This window comes from Paramormyrops kingsleyae, chromosome 24 (genome assembly GCF_048594095.1).
Source record: "Paramormyrops kingsleyae isolate MSU_618 chromosome 24, PKINGS_0.4, whole genome shotgun sequence".
Taxonomy (NCBI): domain Eukaryota; kingdom Metazoa; phylum Chordata; class Actinopteri; order Osteoglossiformes; family Mormyridae; genus Paramormyrops; species Paramormyrops kingsleyae.
The window spans coordinates 6,294,994-6,310,725 of NC_132820.1; the positions used below are offsets into that span (position 1 = coordinate 6,294,994).

At 42.5% G+C, this 15,732-nt stretch overlaps 1 protein-coding gene across 4 annotated transcripts; it reads right to left on the minus strand.

Annotated features, from left to right (window-relative positions):
* Position 1: 1 nt before the first annotated feature.
* gabra6b (gamma-aminobutyric acid type A receptor subunit alpha6b) lies at positions 2–15,434 on the minus strand. 4 transcript variants are annotated; one of them, XM_072706565.1, is made up of 11 exons: positions 15,065–15,433; positions 14,797–14,915; positions 14,346–14,413; positions 13,525–13,745; positions 12,816–12,898; positions 12,581–12,724; positions 11,673–11,825; positions 9,820–9,972; positions 8,751–8,998; positions 7,303–7,565; positions 2–2,176 (listed from the first exon to the last, which is right to left on the minus strand). In XM_072706565.1, exons 1-11 carry the CDS (start codon positions 15,097–15,099, stop codon positions 2,164–2,166), a joined length of 1,500 nt encoding a protein of 499 aa, XP_072562666.1. In that variant the 5' UTR covers positions 15,100–15,433; the 3' UTR covers positions 2–2,163. The 4 variants fall into 4 exon arrangements, with proteins under 4 accessions (XP_072562666.1, XP_023659412.2, XP_023659411.2 ...); XM_023803644.2 differs by lacking the exon at positions 11,673–11,825 and having other exon boundaries at positions 15,065–15,434; XM_023803643.2 differs by lacking the exon at positions 9,820–9,972 and having other exon boundaries at positions 15,065–15,425.
* Between the last annotated feature and the right edge of the window lie 298 nt (positions 15,435–15,732).

Here is a 15,732-nt window from a genome sequence, read left to right on the forward strand (position 1 = left end):
AGACAATTAGTTACAATATCTCTTTTTCAAAATTGACAAGACAAGCAGGAACTATATTTAACTTGAACAAACGAACAGAGGTTTTTAAGTCTTTACAAAAGAGACATATGTTCAGTTTTTGCATTGACAGCTACAATAAATTAGTATCGGCGGCTGACAAACAATTTTGTATAAAATACAAGATAGCAACTCTGCCAGGAACGGGAAAAGCTCATAAAAGATGTTTTGAGGAGAGGTTTAGAAGCCCTAAGGGTAGCACTGTAATGTCATGGACAGTAGAAATTTGAAAAATGCTTTGAAAAGATGACACTTTACATACATATATGGCACCCCAATAGATCCAATACAAACTGATATAGACTGTTACTCTTCAAATGGGATTGTTACTCTTCAAATTGGAATGTTACTCTTCAAATTGGATTGTTACTCTTCAAATTGGATTGTTACTCTTCAAATTGGAATGTTACTTCTATAGGAATGAGTTGAGGTTTATTGCATGACAACGGCTATTTGCGCCAAGAACCACAAAGGTAAATAAAAAAAGATGTAATGTACATAGAATTTATTCAAGCGGAACAATGAACATTCATTTAAATTCGGCATACAATAATTATATGGATGTATAATACATTTATCAAACAGTAATTGATATGTTTGTAACAAATCAGATCTTAATATTCTTTCATGAAAACAAGCTGTAACGGGAATGATTAAATATGAGATATTATCATATACTTTGGAAGGCTAGAAAAATAAAAGAAAATCTGAGTAACCATGCCTAATATGCGTACGGAAATCTAATGTGTATGTACGGTCAGTACATTTCCCGAAGCAGGTTCATCTCTTGATGAGTAGAAATAAAATCAACATTCAGAAGTTGGAATGAATTCAGTGCAGCTTACATGAAGCACATAATGATTAGTCAGCAGTGAAGGATAGTCTACAGTCATGCTGGTCCCAAACCTAAATAGCACATTAAAGACTGTAGCAGAAATCACTCCATTTCCAAAATAGCATGGTCCCACCATCCTGACAGAAGAGGTGAATGAATGAAACAAAAGTGTGCATAGTCACAACAAGCCAATTAAATCTGATAAACCTGACTTCACCCCAAAATGACTTAAAATCTGAGACCTTCTAGAAGTTGCCATCATTAGTGAAGATAGTTTATGCAAAATAAGATTGCATTTATAAACTGCCGTTCACATTCGTCTGCATGTAGCCTAAGCAGTTACGTAGTAATACAGACCATGTTTGGGAGAACTATTGATATATCAGTGTACAGACGCTCCCCAGGTTACGATGGTCCGTGTTACGATATTTCGACTTTACGATGGGTAAATGTTTTTCAGTTTCAGTACATTTTTCTATAATTTACATAAGATAATAAACACTTTATTATATTTAAAAAAATGTGTTCATTTTGCCCAACTGTAGGTTGCCTAATGTAGGTGTTCTAAGTATGTTTAAGGTAGGTTAGGCTATGATGCTCGATAGGTTAGGTGTACTACATCGCCTTACAATATTCTTACCGTACGATAGATTTATCGGTACGTAACCCCATCGTAATCTGGGGAGAGTCTGTATTTATTAACCTGGATTAGGGGAGGATTTTCACACAGGCTGTTAGTCTGACTGTCATCCTTTCATTTCCACGTGTGTGTGTCAAACCTCACTATGGCTGTACACGTGTGTTTGGGTTCCTCATTGCGAACACTGGGAGACATTTTTGGACGAACAAAAAGCATCGCTGTCGGGAGCAGAGTTACGCATTGGCTACCCAAGGCTGTAGCCTAGAACCCCGGGCAAACATCAGGGCCCCACACTGAAACAGTTTGGCAAAATTGCCAACACCTGAGTGTCCATGCTGGTGTCAATCTTAGGCCTCCAGATAAGTGAATCCGCCCCTGATGAAGAGTCTGGCAAAAGGCCACGTCGCCCAAGCCCCCGCCAGTCAGTCAGTAAACTCTTTGCAGTAATTAAAAACAAAATAAAAAAAAAACAGACGGAGGAAAGTACGGTTTGCGCTGCAGCAGCAACACTAATAGAGCTGGTCTCTACACACCCCCCTTACAGTGATGGTTTTGCCTCCTTCTCTGCCAGGCCATAGACAGTTGAACCAGCATGGCTGACCTCATTTTGCAGGTTGGGGGGGGGGGGGTCTCACGCAGACTCCCTGTGATGAGAGAAAGGGAAAAAGAGTTACAGTTAAGAGAACATTTGCACGAGACGGGGGCAGCACCAGGAACTGGCTTGAGTGGGGGCTGTAGCGACCCCTGTCAGAATCAGAACACACTTCTGATACACCCGCCGGTACTAGAAATTTCTTTTGCCAGTACTGGTGCATGCATTCACGGTCCGAGCCCTGCTGGTTTCCAGCCTGCCTTTACCTGTGAGCCAGTTGTGAAGCCTCTGGCCAATCAGAATCAGTAATTATTAAACTAACTACCCGGGAGAACCGAAAACAAGGCCTGGATTTGGAATCGAAATCTGGATTTGAAAAGCCCTGATACAGAACATAAATTAAGAAAAATAGTGTAAGTAGAAATTAGATGATTTAATATAATAGTGCAAAACAGTGCAAAACTGAAGACTTACTATCATTAATTAAATATGAACTTAGAAAGGAGACATACTGACTAGTGAACTATGAAAAATATATATTACCCAGAAGATCACACAGATGAAACAGATGTGGAAAATGCATGCAGAGGATAACACTAGCCTAAAAGGGTTATACTTTTGGCGTCATTTCAAAGCATTTTTCAAATTCCTACTGTCCTTTAAGCTACAGTGCTACCCTAAGATAGCCATAGCACCCCAAAGAATTTTTTTTATTATTATTATTTTTAATGCATGAATACTGTAATTTATCCTTTGAAAAAGAAATACGTAAATAAAATGTGTGAACACGTGTCGGAGGTAGTGCGACAAGTATGCGACTCGAGGCTAACAGATTAAGCTACCAAGGCAGCGGATGCAGAGGGCGGGAGCTGCGTACATCATTTACGGACAGGCCTGTGGCAAATGCTGACGGTGTGCGAATCTGACTTCCTCCGAGTCTCTGCGCACGAGTTCGTGCAGGAGGTCCCGTCTACGAGTCATCGTAAATGTCGCAACAAAACCAGGAATTACACATCCATTCTCTAACACTTCTGCGGCAACGCGGGAAGCGAAGGAGCTTGAGTCGAGCTTGCTAATGAGCTGGATGACTGCCGTAACGACAGGCCGGCACCCTGGCCGGTGTTGCCGTTTGATTAGCGAAACGTGGAGAATCGACGCTGAGGGATGTATACAGGTACAGAAGGTCAGATGTGAATTATTTTGGTGCCAAAGTGTCAAAATAACAAAGCAATAGCAAATCAGGCCACAGTCATAGTGCTTTTATACTTGACGGACCGCAAACGAACAATCTTGGGACTTCTTGGGAAGTGCTAGGCTAGAGAACTCAGTGTGACATTTACTGGTTTTGATTTATGAGAACAAGAGAAGCAGCTCCTTGCGCAGTTCAGTAAGCAATAATGAGTAAGTTTAACACCTGCTGGGAGACAAATAAGCCCAGGGCTTCAACGAACACCAGAAAATGTGTTTCATAATCCACTTAAACAAAATCATTCATTAGAAGAGTTACCGCTGGTCACATGATAAATTATGATGAAAACTTTGTACCTTTTCTTGTCACTGGGGCTGTACCCTCAAGGGTCTGCCAGTTGTACCCGTAGCTGTAGGTAACTGTACCTTTTAAAGTACAGAAATGGACTCTGAGGAACATTTCTGTACCATTGATGGTACATTAATGCTGTTTGTACCTTAGGAATGTTCCTCGGAGTCAATTTCTGTACCATAAAAGGTACAATTACAAGAGTACAGCCCCAGTGACAAGCAAAGGTACACATTTGTCCGTAATTATCACGGAAACGGTAATGCCAGTGACATACTGTACAGGTGAAGGGAGCACGCTTTCCCAAACTTTACATTCCAGACATTTTCCCTGCCTACTGTGGCTTTTCTGATCACACCTCCTACGCGCCGCAGGGCAAACTTTATTGCTGCCAGCATTAGTTGACAATAATAGTTGACAAAAGTTGACGCTGTAATTTCATCATGTAACGTGACTTGACGTTAGATGCTAGAAGTGGCATCCCACTCGCCACGCTGTGAGAATTAAACAAACGGATCTTGCCGCTTCCTGTAGCTGAACACGACATACGACTGACTGGATCTGTATGTGCTCAAAATTAAAAATGAAAGATTTATTGTTCGTGCGATGGGCTGGCCCCCTGTCCAGGGTTGTTCCCTGCCTCGTGCCCAAGGCTCCGGAACCCCCAGCCACCCAGTAGGAAAAGCGGGTTGGAAAATGGATGGATGGATGGATTTATTGTTCATTTATTTAATGAAGTAAAATACATTTCCATAAACGCACCTCTTCTTTTCAGGATTCCATCTATAGTTTCGTTTCCGCCTGCCTCAGTGCCCTCATTTTCTTGATAAAATTAAGTTAGTCGGTGAGGCAGTAACATAAAAATGCATTTAAATATTTTCAAAGCGAAATATTCTGCCTTAAAAATTGAGCAGAATTAATAATATATCATACAGAAATGAGTCCCAAGAATTAGGCTGAGAAGTGAAAGACAATATTTGAAAGCCCGACCCAAATAAGGCTCAAAATCTATAGAAGACAGTTGAGTATATATAAACCTCTGATTACGCTGTAGCTTAATGAGACCAAACAGACACAAATCTTCACCAATTATCACAATCAGCTGGCATATAATATAAAATTTCACAAATCATTTCCTACCAAATATTTACATTTAGCAAAACTATCAATAACCACATATCAGCTAATCACAACAAACAGAACCAAAGAGAAATAATCAGCTTTCAAGTAAACCCAGTAGTATGGGGGTATCTTTGCTGGTAATTAGCTAGTTAGCATTATCGTACACAGAAAAACAAACTAACTACTCAAGGCTTCCGCTGCTATTTAACAGACGTGGTAAAGTGCCTGGTTCCAAATTTACCCCAGAGAGGCAAGCAAGCATTGACTTAACTGTAAACATGAAGCGGAAATAAATGCAGGGTCTCTGACTTCAGTCAGCTGGCTGGGGCCTGATTTTCATTTCCAGACAAGTCTGAACACACATGCACATGCATTTGCATGCATGTAACAGTTTCATTACCTTGTAAATAGTCTGGGTCTGATGTAGTTAATTTTAGGTTTATAATGTAACACTATAGATTTGCCGGATGTATGAGAGTTAGCATCCCTGTAAATGCGTGACGTAAAGTGCATCAGGTGTTATTAAAACAACCCAAGACAGAATGTTGGACGTCAGAAGTGTTTTCTTTGTGCTGTTGGGATTAGATTAACGGCAGGGGCACACGGTGGGCTAACTGATCATGGCTGAGGTAACGTTTAAAGGCCGAAATCCAATCAAACAATATTTAAATCCATATGCTTTCATAAAGGAGATTAACACAGAAATCACATCGGGCTTAAAGACACCGTTAGCTTCTGTTACTTAGAACATCAAAATGGTTAAAATGAGCATCTTAGAGTGAATGATATGTTGTTTTTTTTACAAATAAATATAAAAAAATGCATCCTGCGTGCTATCGGGGCAGATTCTCAGGGATCCTGGAACCCAGACAGGAACGGCCACAAAGCAAGGGAACGCTCTGGATGATGTGCACCACATCAGCAAAATATATATTTTTCCTAGTTTGAATATTATCGGATTTATTAAACTTTCATTTAATTCCTGAACATGACGTTTTAAGGAAAAAGGACTCTGGTGATTCCACTCCAGGAGAAACTCTGTCCTCCTAACAGCACGGATTCTATTCCAGGAAGAAACTGCATCCTCCGTAACTCCGATACTATAATTTAACCGACAAGACACTGGTAGAACGGGTATGCCTGCCTTCAAAGAGGTTTAAACGTAATTCTGAATATCGCTGGCTGGCTCTCGCAAGCACATTACATTCCAAGCACATCAAGGCCACATTGAAGGCGGATAAATCTGTACCTCAGAGTTCAAAAACTGCAAAGCCAACTTTTTATAAATAAGATTTAAATAATCATGTAAACGCTAAAGGAACTGCTAACAGTTTAACAGGGAGAGATACACTAGACAATACGTACCTAAGGCATAAGATTAATCTCCCAAACACTTAACTAATTAATTGCCTACTAATTATGCATAATATATGTAATAGTTAGTTGATCACTATCTTTAGAAAAGAAATTAAAATTCTCTCACGAATATATCATACAGCATAATATACAGAAAATATGAAAACAAGTACTTTTAAGTTATAAGGTTAAAGGCTGGTTTACAAAAAAATTAAAAATTTAAAGATAAGTTAACTGCTTATCGAGCTATTTCATACATCTTACTATTTGATTAATGTATATTTAATAAAGACAGTTATTTATCTTCCAATGCTTCTTCTCAAAGCGACTTACAAATCAGTCAACACAGGAAAGATATCAAACACCTGTCAACGAGTGTGTGTATTTGTGTGAAACCAGGTGATAAAGCAGACAGTTATACCCGAACACTAATTAATAATATTATATAACGAAACACTTTGTGACACATGCAGTCAGAAGATTTACGGAATGGGTTGCACAATCAGTGCAAAAGGGACTATTTTGGTCTGACTGAAACTTGCATTAAAATAAGATTTTTGCTTTTCAGTTGTCTGGTTTGTTATTATTGGACATTATTAATAAAGTGCTTCTGTCACTCCCACTACAGTCACATGCATTTTCCCAGAAATATCCACAGCAGATGCGTTTAAGTCACAGAATACAACAGTTTTAAATAATGACAGTAATGAATATATGATGCTGTCATAGGTCTTGGACACACATCTGCCCCGATCTGAGGACCTCAAAACATCATACTGAATGTTAGGGAATTAAAATCAATGACATGGGAGCCAGAGATGGAGATGCACCAAGAATAACAACCATAATTAATAATATTAAATAACGAAACACTTTGCGAGACGCGGAGCCAGAAGATTTACGTAATGGCTTTCAGAAAGGGACTGACTGCAACTTGCATTATAATATACTTTGTTTTTAGTTGTCTGGTATGTTATAATTGGACTTTGGACATTATTAATAAAGTGTTATTCTCACTGACTAAAGTCACAGGCATTTTCCCATAATACTCTGCATGGCAGATGCGCTTAAGGCGGAGGTTAACCAATCAGCATCCAGGCTAGAAATAACGGGCACGTTTGCCGCGAGTAAAGTATCGATCGAGCTACGCGGAAAACCGGTACCTTGAGGGTTCCATGGTGTCCTTGGTGAGATAGACGATCCAGTAGACCAGGTTGAAAGCTCCGAAGGACAAGGGGAAGAGGATGCGTGCGTACTTGTCGATTATACTGGTGCCCGGCAGCCCGTTGCTAGGCGGGGCGGGGGGTCGCTGCTGCACGAACACGGGCGCGGGGGTGGGCTTGGGCTGCTCCGCAGGTGGAGGGGCCTCGCCGCGGCCCACCGAGTTCATCCTCTTCTTCAGGCTGCCGCCACCGTCCGTCGCGGCCTGGCGGAGAACGGAGAGCGTCGGCGTGAGGCTTTTGATCCGCCGTACCGCCGCCTGAACGCGGGGCTACCGGAACGCATCCCTTCCTTCTTAATCGGCTGCCGTTTCAATGAAAATTAAACCGTCTTTACCGGTTCTCCCGGCGCCAGAGAGGCAGCCCACGTGGCCGATCTTACGTAACCGTTTAAAACGCCACGATCGCGTCGGTGCCGAGATGAGGTCATCAGAACTGTATTTACTGGACCAGCTTAAGTAAAAGCTCCCACCGCGAGGTCCTTCTGCTCTCCGCCACCCCCCCCGGGGGCTACGCGGCACTGGGCCGACGAGGGCCACGCTCTTGACTGCCTTCCATCCACCGGGCCAGGTTGAGGCGGCAAATGTCAGCTGCCGGCCGCAGAGTGCAGCCCCCGCCGAAGACGCGGGGCCGTGCGGGGAGGATAAGCGCCACGCTGCTTTCAGAGAGCGGCTATTTTTAAAAGACGGCAGCAGGCCGGCCCTCGCCTGGACCCGGCCAAAAGTCCACACTCCCAGCCTGCTAGTTTAGCGATTAGCGAATAGCGGAGTACAAAGCTAGCCTGTCGCTTATACTAAATCACTATGCAATTCAATAGCATACAGAACTTTTCTAAATATTTCAAATATTCCAGTTGGTATTATTTAATACTTAATTTCTTTCCTTCCTTTTCCCCCATTCTGTATCTCTCTCTAATGATGTTTTATGTATCACAACACATTCATGTTAAGCTTTTGGGATGATTCTGTTGTGAAAGGCGCTATATAAAAATAAACTGAATTGAATTGAACAAACGCAACAAGAAATAACTAGTTAGCAAACCTGAAAATGCACGCTGAAACCGAGCTTACTGCTAGCAATCTATATTCTGCTGGCTTATTTTTGGATTTGACACAATTATATAACTGATATTTTATTTACAATATACCACCAGAAGACACGTTACCCATGTCATTTTCAAAGATTTTCATGTGGCAGTTTGATTCAGAATTTTCTCCTAGAGACACAAAAGACCCATTTTGCCGGTTCCTCCTCCAGCATATTTCGAGAACGCAGGTGGGCTGATCTGAGCACCTGCCACCTAGACCGCAAGGCAACACCCGGAACCTGGAGCTGCGCCACACTTGCCTAACGCCGCACTACCGTGTACGTCCAGCCGGGGGCGCTCTCACCTGGACCACCTCCTCCTCGGCCACGGCCGCCTCCAGTGCAGCCACCTTCAGGGCCGCCGCCTTGCGCTTCTCCCGGTTGGCCTGCAGCGTGGAGAAGTAGTTCACGGCGGCGAACTCGATGAGCGCGGAGAACACGAAGGCGAAGCAGACGGCGATGAACCAGTCCATGGCCGTGGCGTACGACACCTTGGGGAGCGAATGGCGAGCACTTATGCTCAGTGTGGTCATGGTAAGCACTGTGGTGATACCTGGAAGAACACAGAAGAGGCTTCAGTTCAGTGATACAGCCCTAATGTCAAGCTGACCCCTAAGGGGTCAGACTGACCCACAATCTAACTACAACGACCCGCTGTAACTAACGACAACGACCCGCTGTAACTAACGACAACGACCCGCTGTAACTAATGACAACGACCCGCTGTAACTGCTCTTAGAGCCTGTGCAAACTCCAAATCCATAGCAATTTGAATGGGAACAAAATATTAACTGAGTTTAATAATGTAATAAAAATAATAATAATAAAATGACCAAAATAACTTGCAGCCTACAGAGTCACAACTCCTTACATTCAGTTAATATAACGCAGCCTTATAGTCAAATTGGGAATTAAGGCAAATTTAGCAACTGATGCTAAATTTTTGCTAAACTAGGTAACTACAAGATCACAAATGCATCAGCAAACACATAGTTAAAATTAATTCTGTTCAGCTCAAGCACAACCCTTTTTGTTTACGATCAGAAATGGGTCTGTGTCCAGGAGCCTTGGTGCCCAAGAGGTTCTTAAAGTTATAAACACTTGGAAGACACTGGTAGTAATTCTTCTAGTTCACTTTCCATGTTCACATCCCAGCTAACCCAAACCACATCGCCTTGGATCGGAAAACCAAGGTCTGCTTTGGAAGTCTTCAATTAGACTGAGTAAAAGAATACAACAATTTTAAGTAATTACGGTAATAAATACATGATGCTGTCATAGGTCTTGGACACACGTCTGCCCCAATCTGAGAACATTATACTGAATGTTAGGGAATTAAAATCAATGACATGGGAGCCAGAGATGGAGATGTACCTGCAACAGTTCGTGCAGGAACAGACTCTTTGTTGATCCAGAACACAATCTGTGACTGTGCAACAGTCATGATCAATGGGATGTAGGTCTGGATGAGATAATTACCTAGTTTCCTTTCCAGGAAAAAGTGGATGACCTGTACGGAATAGACACCTGGAATGGAGACGCGATGAACAACAATGATGGAGATGAAACACAGGTTTCACATGCGATTAAGATCCAAGCCCAGAAAAAGGGATTCCTGGAGAGTTGGGCCTACAGCCTTGTTCACAAGCTCTAGATCAAAATTTATCAAGAATGGAACAACAGAAGAATGAAGCATCCATTTAGACACTAGAGAGTCCACAAGCGCAAGCGAAACCAGATGTCTTCTAATTTTGAGTTTGTGTGGTTTGACCACCCACTTCCAAAGAAGCAAAGCCATGGATTAAAATATCAGCATAATGGACTCGATCGACCAGCCAAATATGAGATCAAGTCTGTATGAAAACCTCTCTATTAACTGGATGATCACAGACCTGGTGAAAGTTTTGTTTCAGAATATTGCTCTACCTTTTGTGTCTAGTGTCCCCTTCTTGAGATATAAACACGGTTAATTTACACAGGGAAAATGTGCCAGACATTTGTGGCTAAAGCTGCGCTTCACTGCATTTAGAGTCGATGCGAGTAGTTATTTTCCACGGAGGTAGCAAGCAGACAGGGTGGTAGCGTAGGTTAACGCCTAGGAAAATGGGATGCAGAAAGGAAATAAAGGGAGACTGGAGAAAGAGAGAGAAAGGCCCAAGTATGAGACTGGGTCTGTTTGAGGGGATCAAAACATCTGAGCCCAGATGACCTCATACTGTGAGACAATGGCTGCAGGAGCCAGTGTCCTACACTAGGGGGAAGCCCTCTTTAACATCCATCACTGCGGTTATTTTACCAATTAGAAAGCTTACTAACGTGCACTAGATCCAAATGACCCCTGATTTGATGCTGTAAAACTGTCATAATCACTGGAAACAGACCACACTGCCTGATGTCGACATGGGCTGGTTAAGGACTGTAAGCCCCTGGCAAGCCGCCCCCTCAGAATATGCCGCCCCCTCCTGCTAAGTTGGCGCCCCCTCGGAACACGCTACCTAACGGGTTCACCAACATTGTTGACAACAGTTCCCCAAAGGACAGGGAATCGTTATTTGCCAAAAAAAAAAAAAAAAACCCATCAGGAGCACAGTTAATTATTTGACTTTATTTTGTACACAAAACAAACGCAGCCCAGATAAGCGAATCGTTGGACGCGCCTCTCCAGGGAAGCAGAGCCTCCTGAGCTAACAGGGCGTGTCCGTCCGGCACGCCGGCCGCGGGGACAGACAGCGAGTCCAAGCGAAGGCGCGCCCAACGGAGCAAATCAGAGCTATTAATCGAGGGAGCGGCGCTGAACTCGGGAGTCCTCCGCTCACGGGGCGGCGATCGAGTCGCTGAAGCACGAGCTACGGGGCCCGCCAGTGACTGCCACATGCGGCTGTCTATCCTGAGATGCCCGCTTCGCCACAGAGATTCTTCACACTTCTATTTTTTCACCCTCAAGTGACGAGAAACCGAAGGCAATTCAGTGGGCAGCCATTGCCAATCCGCACTGGTTACCTAGTAACAAAGCAGGTGCTAAGAATAATACAACGTGGGAAAAACAACGTGTTTTGCGTATTATTTTGTATGGAACGTCTATAAAATCCAGCCTCTCAGGTTTACCCATCATATTCTGATGAAAGAAAACACATGAAAGCCTTTTTTTTTGTTTGTTACACTGCATGCAAACACAGAGACATGATGGCTGATGGGACAGACTTGATTTCTGGCGACGTCAGGCCTACCGAACACGGTTCTGGCGGGAACCGATTCCTTATCGATCCAAAAAGAGACCTGAGACAGTATTACGGTCATTATGCACGGAATGTACATCTGAATCATGAAGAAGCCCATCCTCCTTTGCAGGTGGAAATAAACCGTCATGATTATGTATTCGCCTGTCAGGGAAAAGAACGGAAACATTGCGACGCGAGACAGCAATTCCTGCAACAGCGCGCGCTGCCGCAGGCCGCTAATACAGTACAGCGCAAATGTCAGATCAGACAACTGATCTAACGAAAATGCAACGTTTCTCAAAAGGAAATGCAATACAGAACAACAAAACAGAACAAGGAAAACTGCCGCTTTCCAACAAATTATGGTGATGTCATTTTCTATATTCTTATAGAAATCACGGGGTCACAGAGACCTCAGAGCCCATCACGGCTACTCCAGGGCCAAATCAAGGGACAAACGGCAAGTCACGGCACATTACCCAAAAATATCTTTTGGAACAAAGGCTCTTCCCCTTTGTATAAATGATTTAAGGTATGACTGAGAAATACATCCGATTATCTTCTAACCTCTTTTCTGGTCTGGTGTGTGGGGCGGGGGTCTATCCCTGGACTGATTGGACACAAGACTGGGGTAGTGGGCTAGACCTTGGACGGGATGCCAGTCCGTAGCGGGGCACACATACACATTCACGCCCCTAATCATACACTACGGGCAATTTAGAAATGTCGGTTAGACATTGTCCATCGTTTCTAATTATGGGGGGAAAGTCTACATCTCTTTGGAAAAACAAGCAAATTCTACACAACTGAGATTCAAACATGCAGCCTTGGGGCGAAAATGCTACCTGCTGCGCCCCACCATGTCTTAAATATACGAGTAAACTTAACCGAGTCATTTTGGAATAAATGTGTCTTACCTGTGTTGGACTTTAACCTTTCGCTAGACACCGTCTGACCTATCAGATCATACTGAAGCAAGCTTGAGGATTCCTCTGGTACCTCTACTGACAACAGAGGTCCTTTCTTCCACGTGTAAACAATCTCACTGATGGGATAGGCGTCTGTAGATTTAATAAGGAAAACCACAGTTTCATCACCAGTCACTCTCCCCCTTCTTAAAAAGGCACCCAGAGCTTCATCAGAGACACTTACAGCTGCCAAACTTGAGGGGACAGGCGTGTCCATCCATCGGAAAGTTCATAAGTCTCATCGGACATTCTGCATTAATAGTAAGCCTGCAATTAAACAATCCGCTATTTAACGCAGCATTAACTCCGCCTTCCATACATAACCACTAATCAAGCAGAGTCAGAGTGAGTCTGCAGTCTATCCCCTGATATGTACAAACACGCACACAAACAGACACACACACACACACACACACACACACACACACACACACACAAAGAGACACCAGTCTATCACATTGCAAACAAGTGAATCCCCAAATCACACATTAAAGGTGAATTACTGACACATATTCCCCTAACCACATGTTTTTAAGAAACCAAAGATCCCTGACGATACTGATACAGACAGCGAGAGGATATAGAAACTCCACAGACACAGCAGGAGATGGATTTATACACTTGACTCAGCAGGTGCTTGGTAACAGTTCTACCCACTGAACCAAAGCTTTGCCATATTATGCATATTATGTGAATAAAAAGAGAAAGATCTACTGTATGTAGGAAAATTGTATGTATGCGCGAAATTATACAAATTGATGATAAAAACACAGATTATAAAATGATTATAACATGAGATCAGGCTGGCCACAAACTGTTTGTGGTACTTAAACCTCACGCATGGTGAGGACACATTGTGTTCTGGAAGAGCTGGCTCTTTTGGTTGCGTGTACCTCATGGTGTAGAGCACAGTCCCATTCTGCATGATACGGAACAGCTTGTTGGGAGTGGTCATGTTGTGAGAGATGGATCGCTTCCCGTTCCGGAAGAAGGTGTCCGGTGTCCAGATCTTGCTGACCATGAGGTTGTTCAGGCGCAGGATCTCCGTGGGCCCGTCGAATTTAAGCCTCTCGTCGATCCACGTTTGCCGGAAGAAAACGTCCATGGTATATTCCTGCGTTTGTCCACATCCAAAACTCACATCACCAGGTCACCGATTTATTTATTTTTTTTTAATGATGAGCTCATACAAAAAGATATATCTATTCCAGACATGCTTCAATTTTTGTTCACGTTTACCATTTATTTGATAAAACAGGTTCTGGGGTATTCTACTGATTAATCTAACTATAAAATATAATCCAAAGAAACGAACAGCACAGCTTTTCAAATCAAAATCCAAGTGAAAACACAAGAACCACATGCAAGCCAGGATGTTTGAAAGCTGTGTAAGTTCTAGTTTGAAGCCATAGGAATCATATAACATGTTACATGATGGAGACAGTGGGTTTAAGGTGTTAAAATAGCACAGGGAGACACTAAAATTAACGGCTAATCTGAGACCTTCCCCGACAAGGACTCTCAAACAGATTAAAGTGCTTAATCGGTTAAGAACAACGTTCACAACATAACAATAATAAAAGGCGCTTGCTCATATATGTCGCAAACCAAGGACCAGTCACTAATTTACTTACTCTTTTATTAAAATCATTTATTTTTTTTAAAGACAGACACAACTACGATATATACAAAGGCATGCAATCGCTGGACCTACCATTTCTACATCTGAAACCGGACCAAAACTGGTGACAAAGATGTCTGTTTTGACCTCTGTGACAGGACCTGAAAACATCGTTTTGTAAAGTCATACAAATGACGTGGTTTTGTTTTCATAAACTTTGGACACAATTTATCAATACAGACGAAAGCGATCTATAGAAATTACATTTATAAGCACAATTCCACTTAGCCAATGAATTTTACTACTAAATATGCATTAAACAAGTGAGTTCATTGAACAACTATAGAGAAAAAAAAAGTAACTGAACAAAGTGCACAAAACAATAATAGTCGTTCGAGAAATTACTCACTGAAACAAGACATACGCTGTTAGATGTTGCGCAAGAAATTCCTACTGATTAATACATAACGGAGAATATTTCAGTATAAGATAAATAAAAGCTTATTGACACTTTTAAACACTTTAGCGGGATTACAGGAAATACCTCCAAATCCAGGTCGGAGCCTGTTATCGTAGCCGTCTAATAATCTGTCCAAAATCCGGGTTATATTATCCAAATAGACCCTGGCTTCTGTTTGTTGGTTTCCCCAAACGTCCCCGATGCTGCAAACAAACAGCGCTCCTTAGTTACAAACTCGCCGCGCACTTCGCCCGGCGTTTTATTACCGCGCTTCATGACATAACCATTAATCAGAAAAACGCGCCTCACATGCTTCGCTTTTTATTGCAAGCGAACGAAAACATCGACTCACCAAGACAGGAAGATGCAAGTGATGAAGAAAGCCATAGTTTTTGCATACTCTGCAATGAAAAGAGGTGCGTCAAATAAAATAACCTGCGCCGCCCATAATTTGATATTATCGATTCAATTCGCATCCGCGGTTTAATATACATCTAAATTGTTTTTGCGCCTGCCCTCATCCACTTGACTCTTGCGGTAGGTCTTCATCTGAATAACTCTGTTTAGGGGAGAAACACCGAAGGAGTTTTAAGAGACGTAAGAACAGTAAGGGAGAGCATTGACAATAATCGAATAAGGCATTATGGGAGATTAGAAGGAAGAAATCCACTGATAGTTTTGGCAGAGAATTAGCCCGGACCCTTTAGGAGATTTGGAAGAGGCTCAGATATCCCGCTGCTGGAGATTACGCCAGAGATGCTTTCATTTTCCCTGTGAGAGAGCACTCCACAGATGTTAAATTCATAATAAAGTTTAAAGGCGGAATCGAGCTGAGTATCCTTTTTCAACAAACGCATTTCATTTTGTTTATTCGTTTTTATTTACAAATGACTGAAACGCCACCAATATCACACCAGGTAATAAAAACGCCATGCACAGGAAATATATAAGTCGCGTATGAATTGAGTTTGCAAACCCGACGTGTAGGCCTACACAATGTGAGAAATGTAGTTTCTTGTA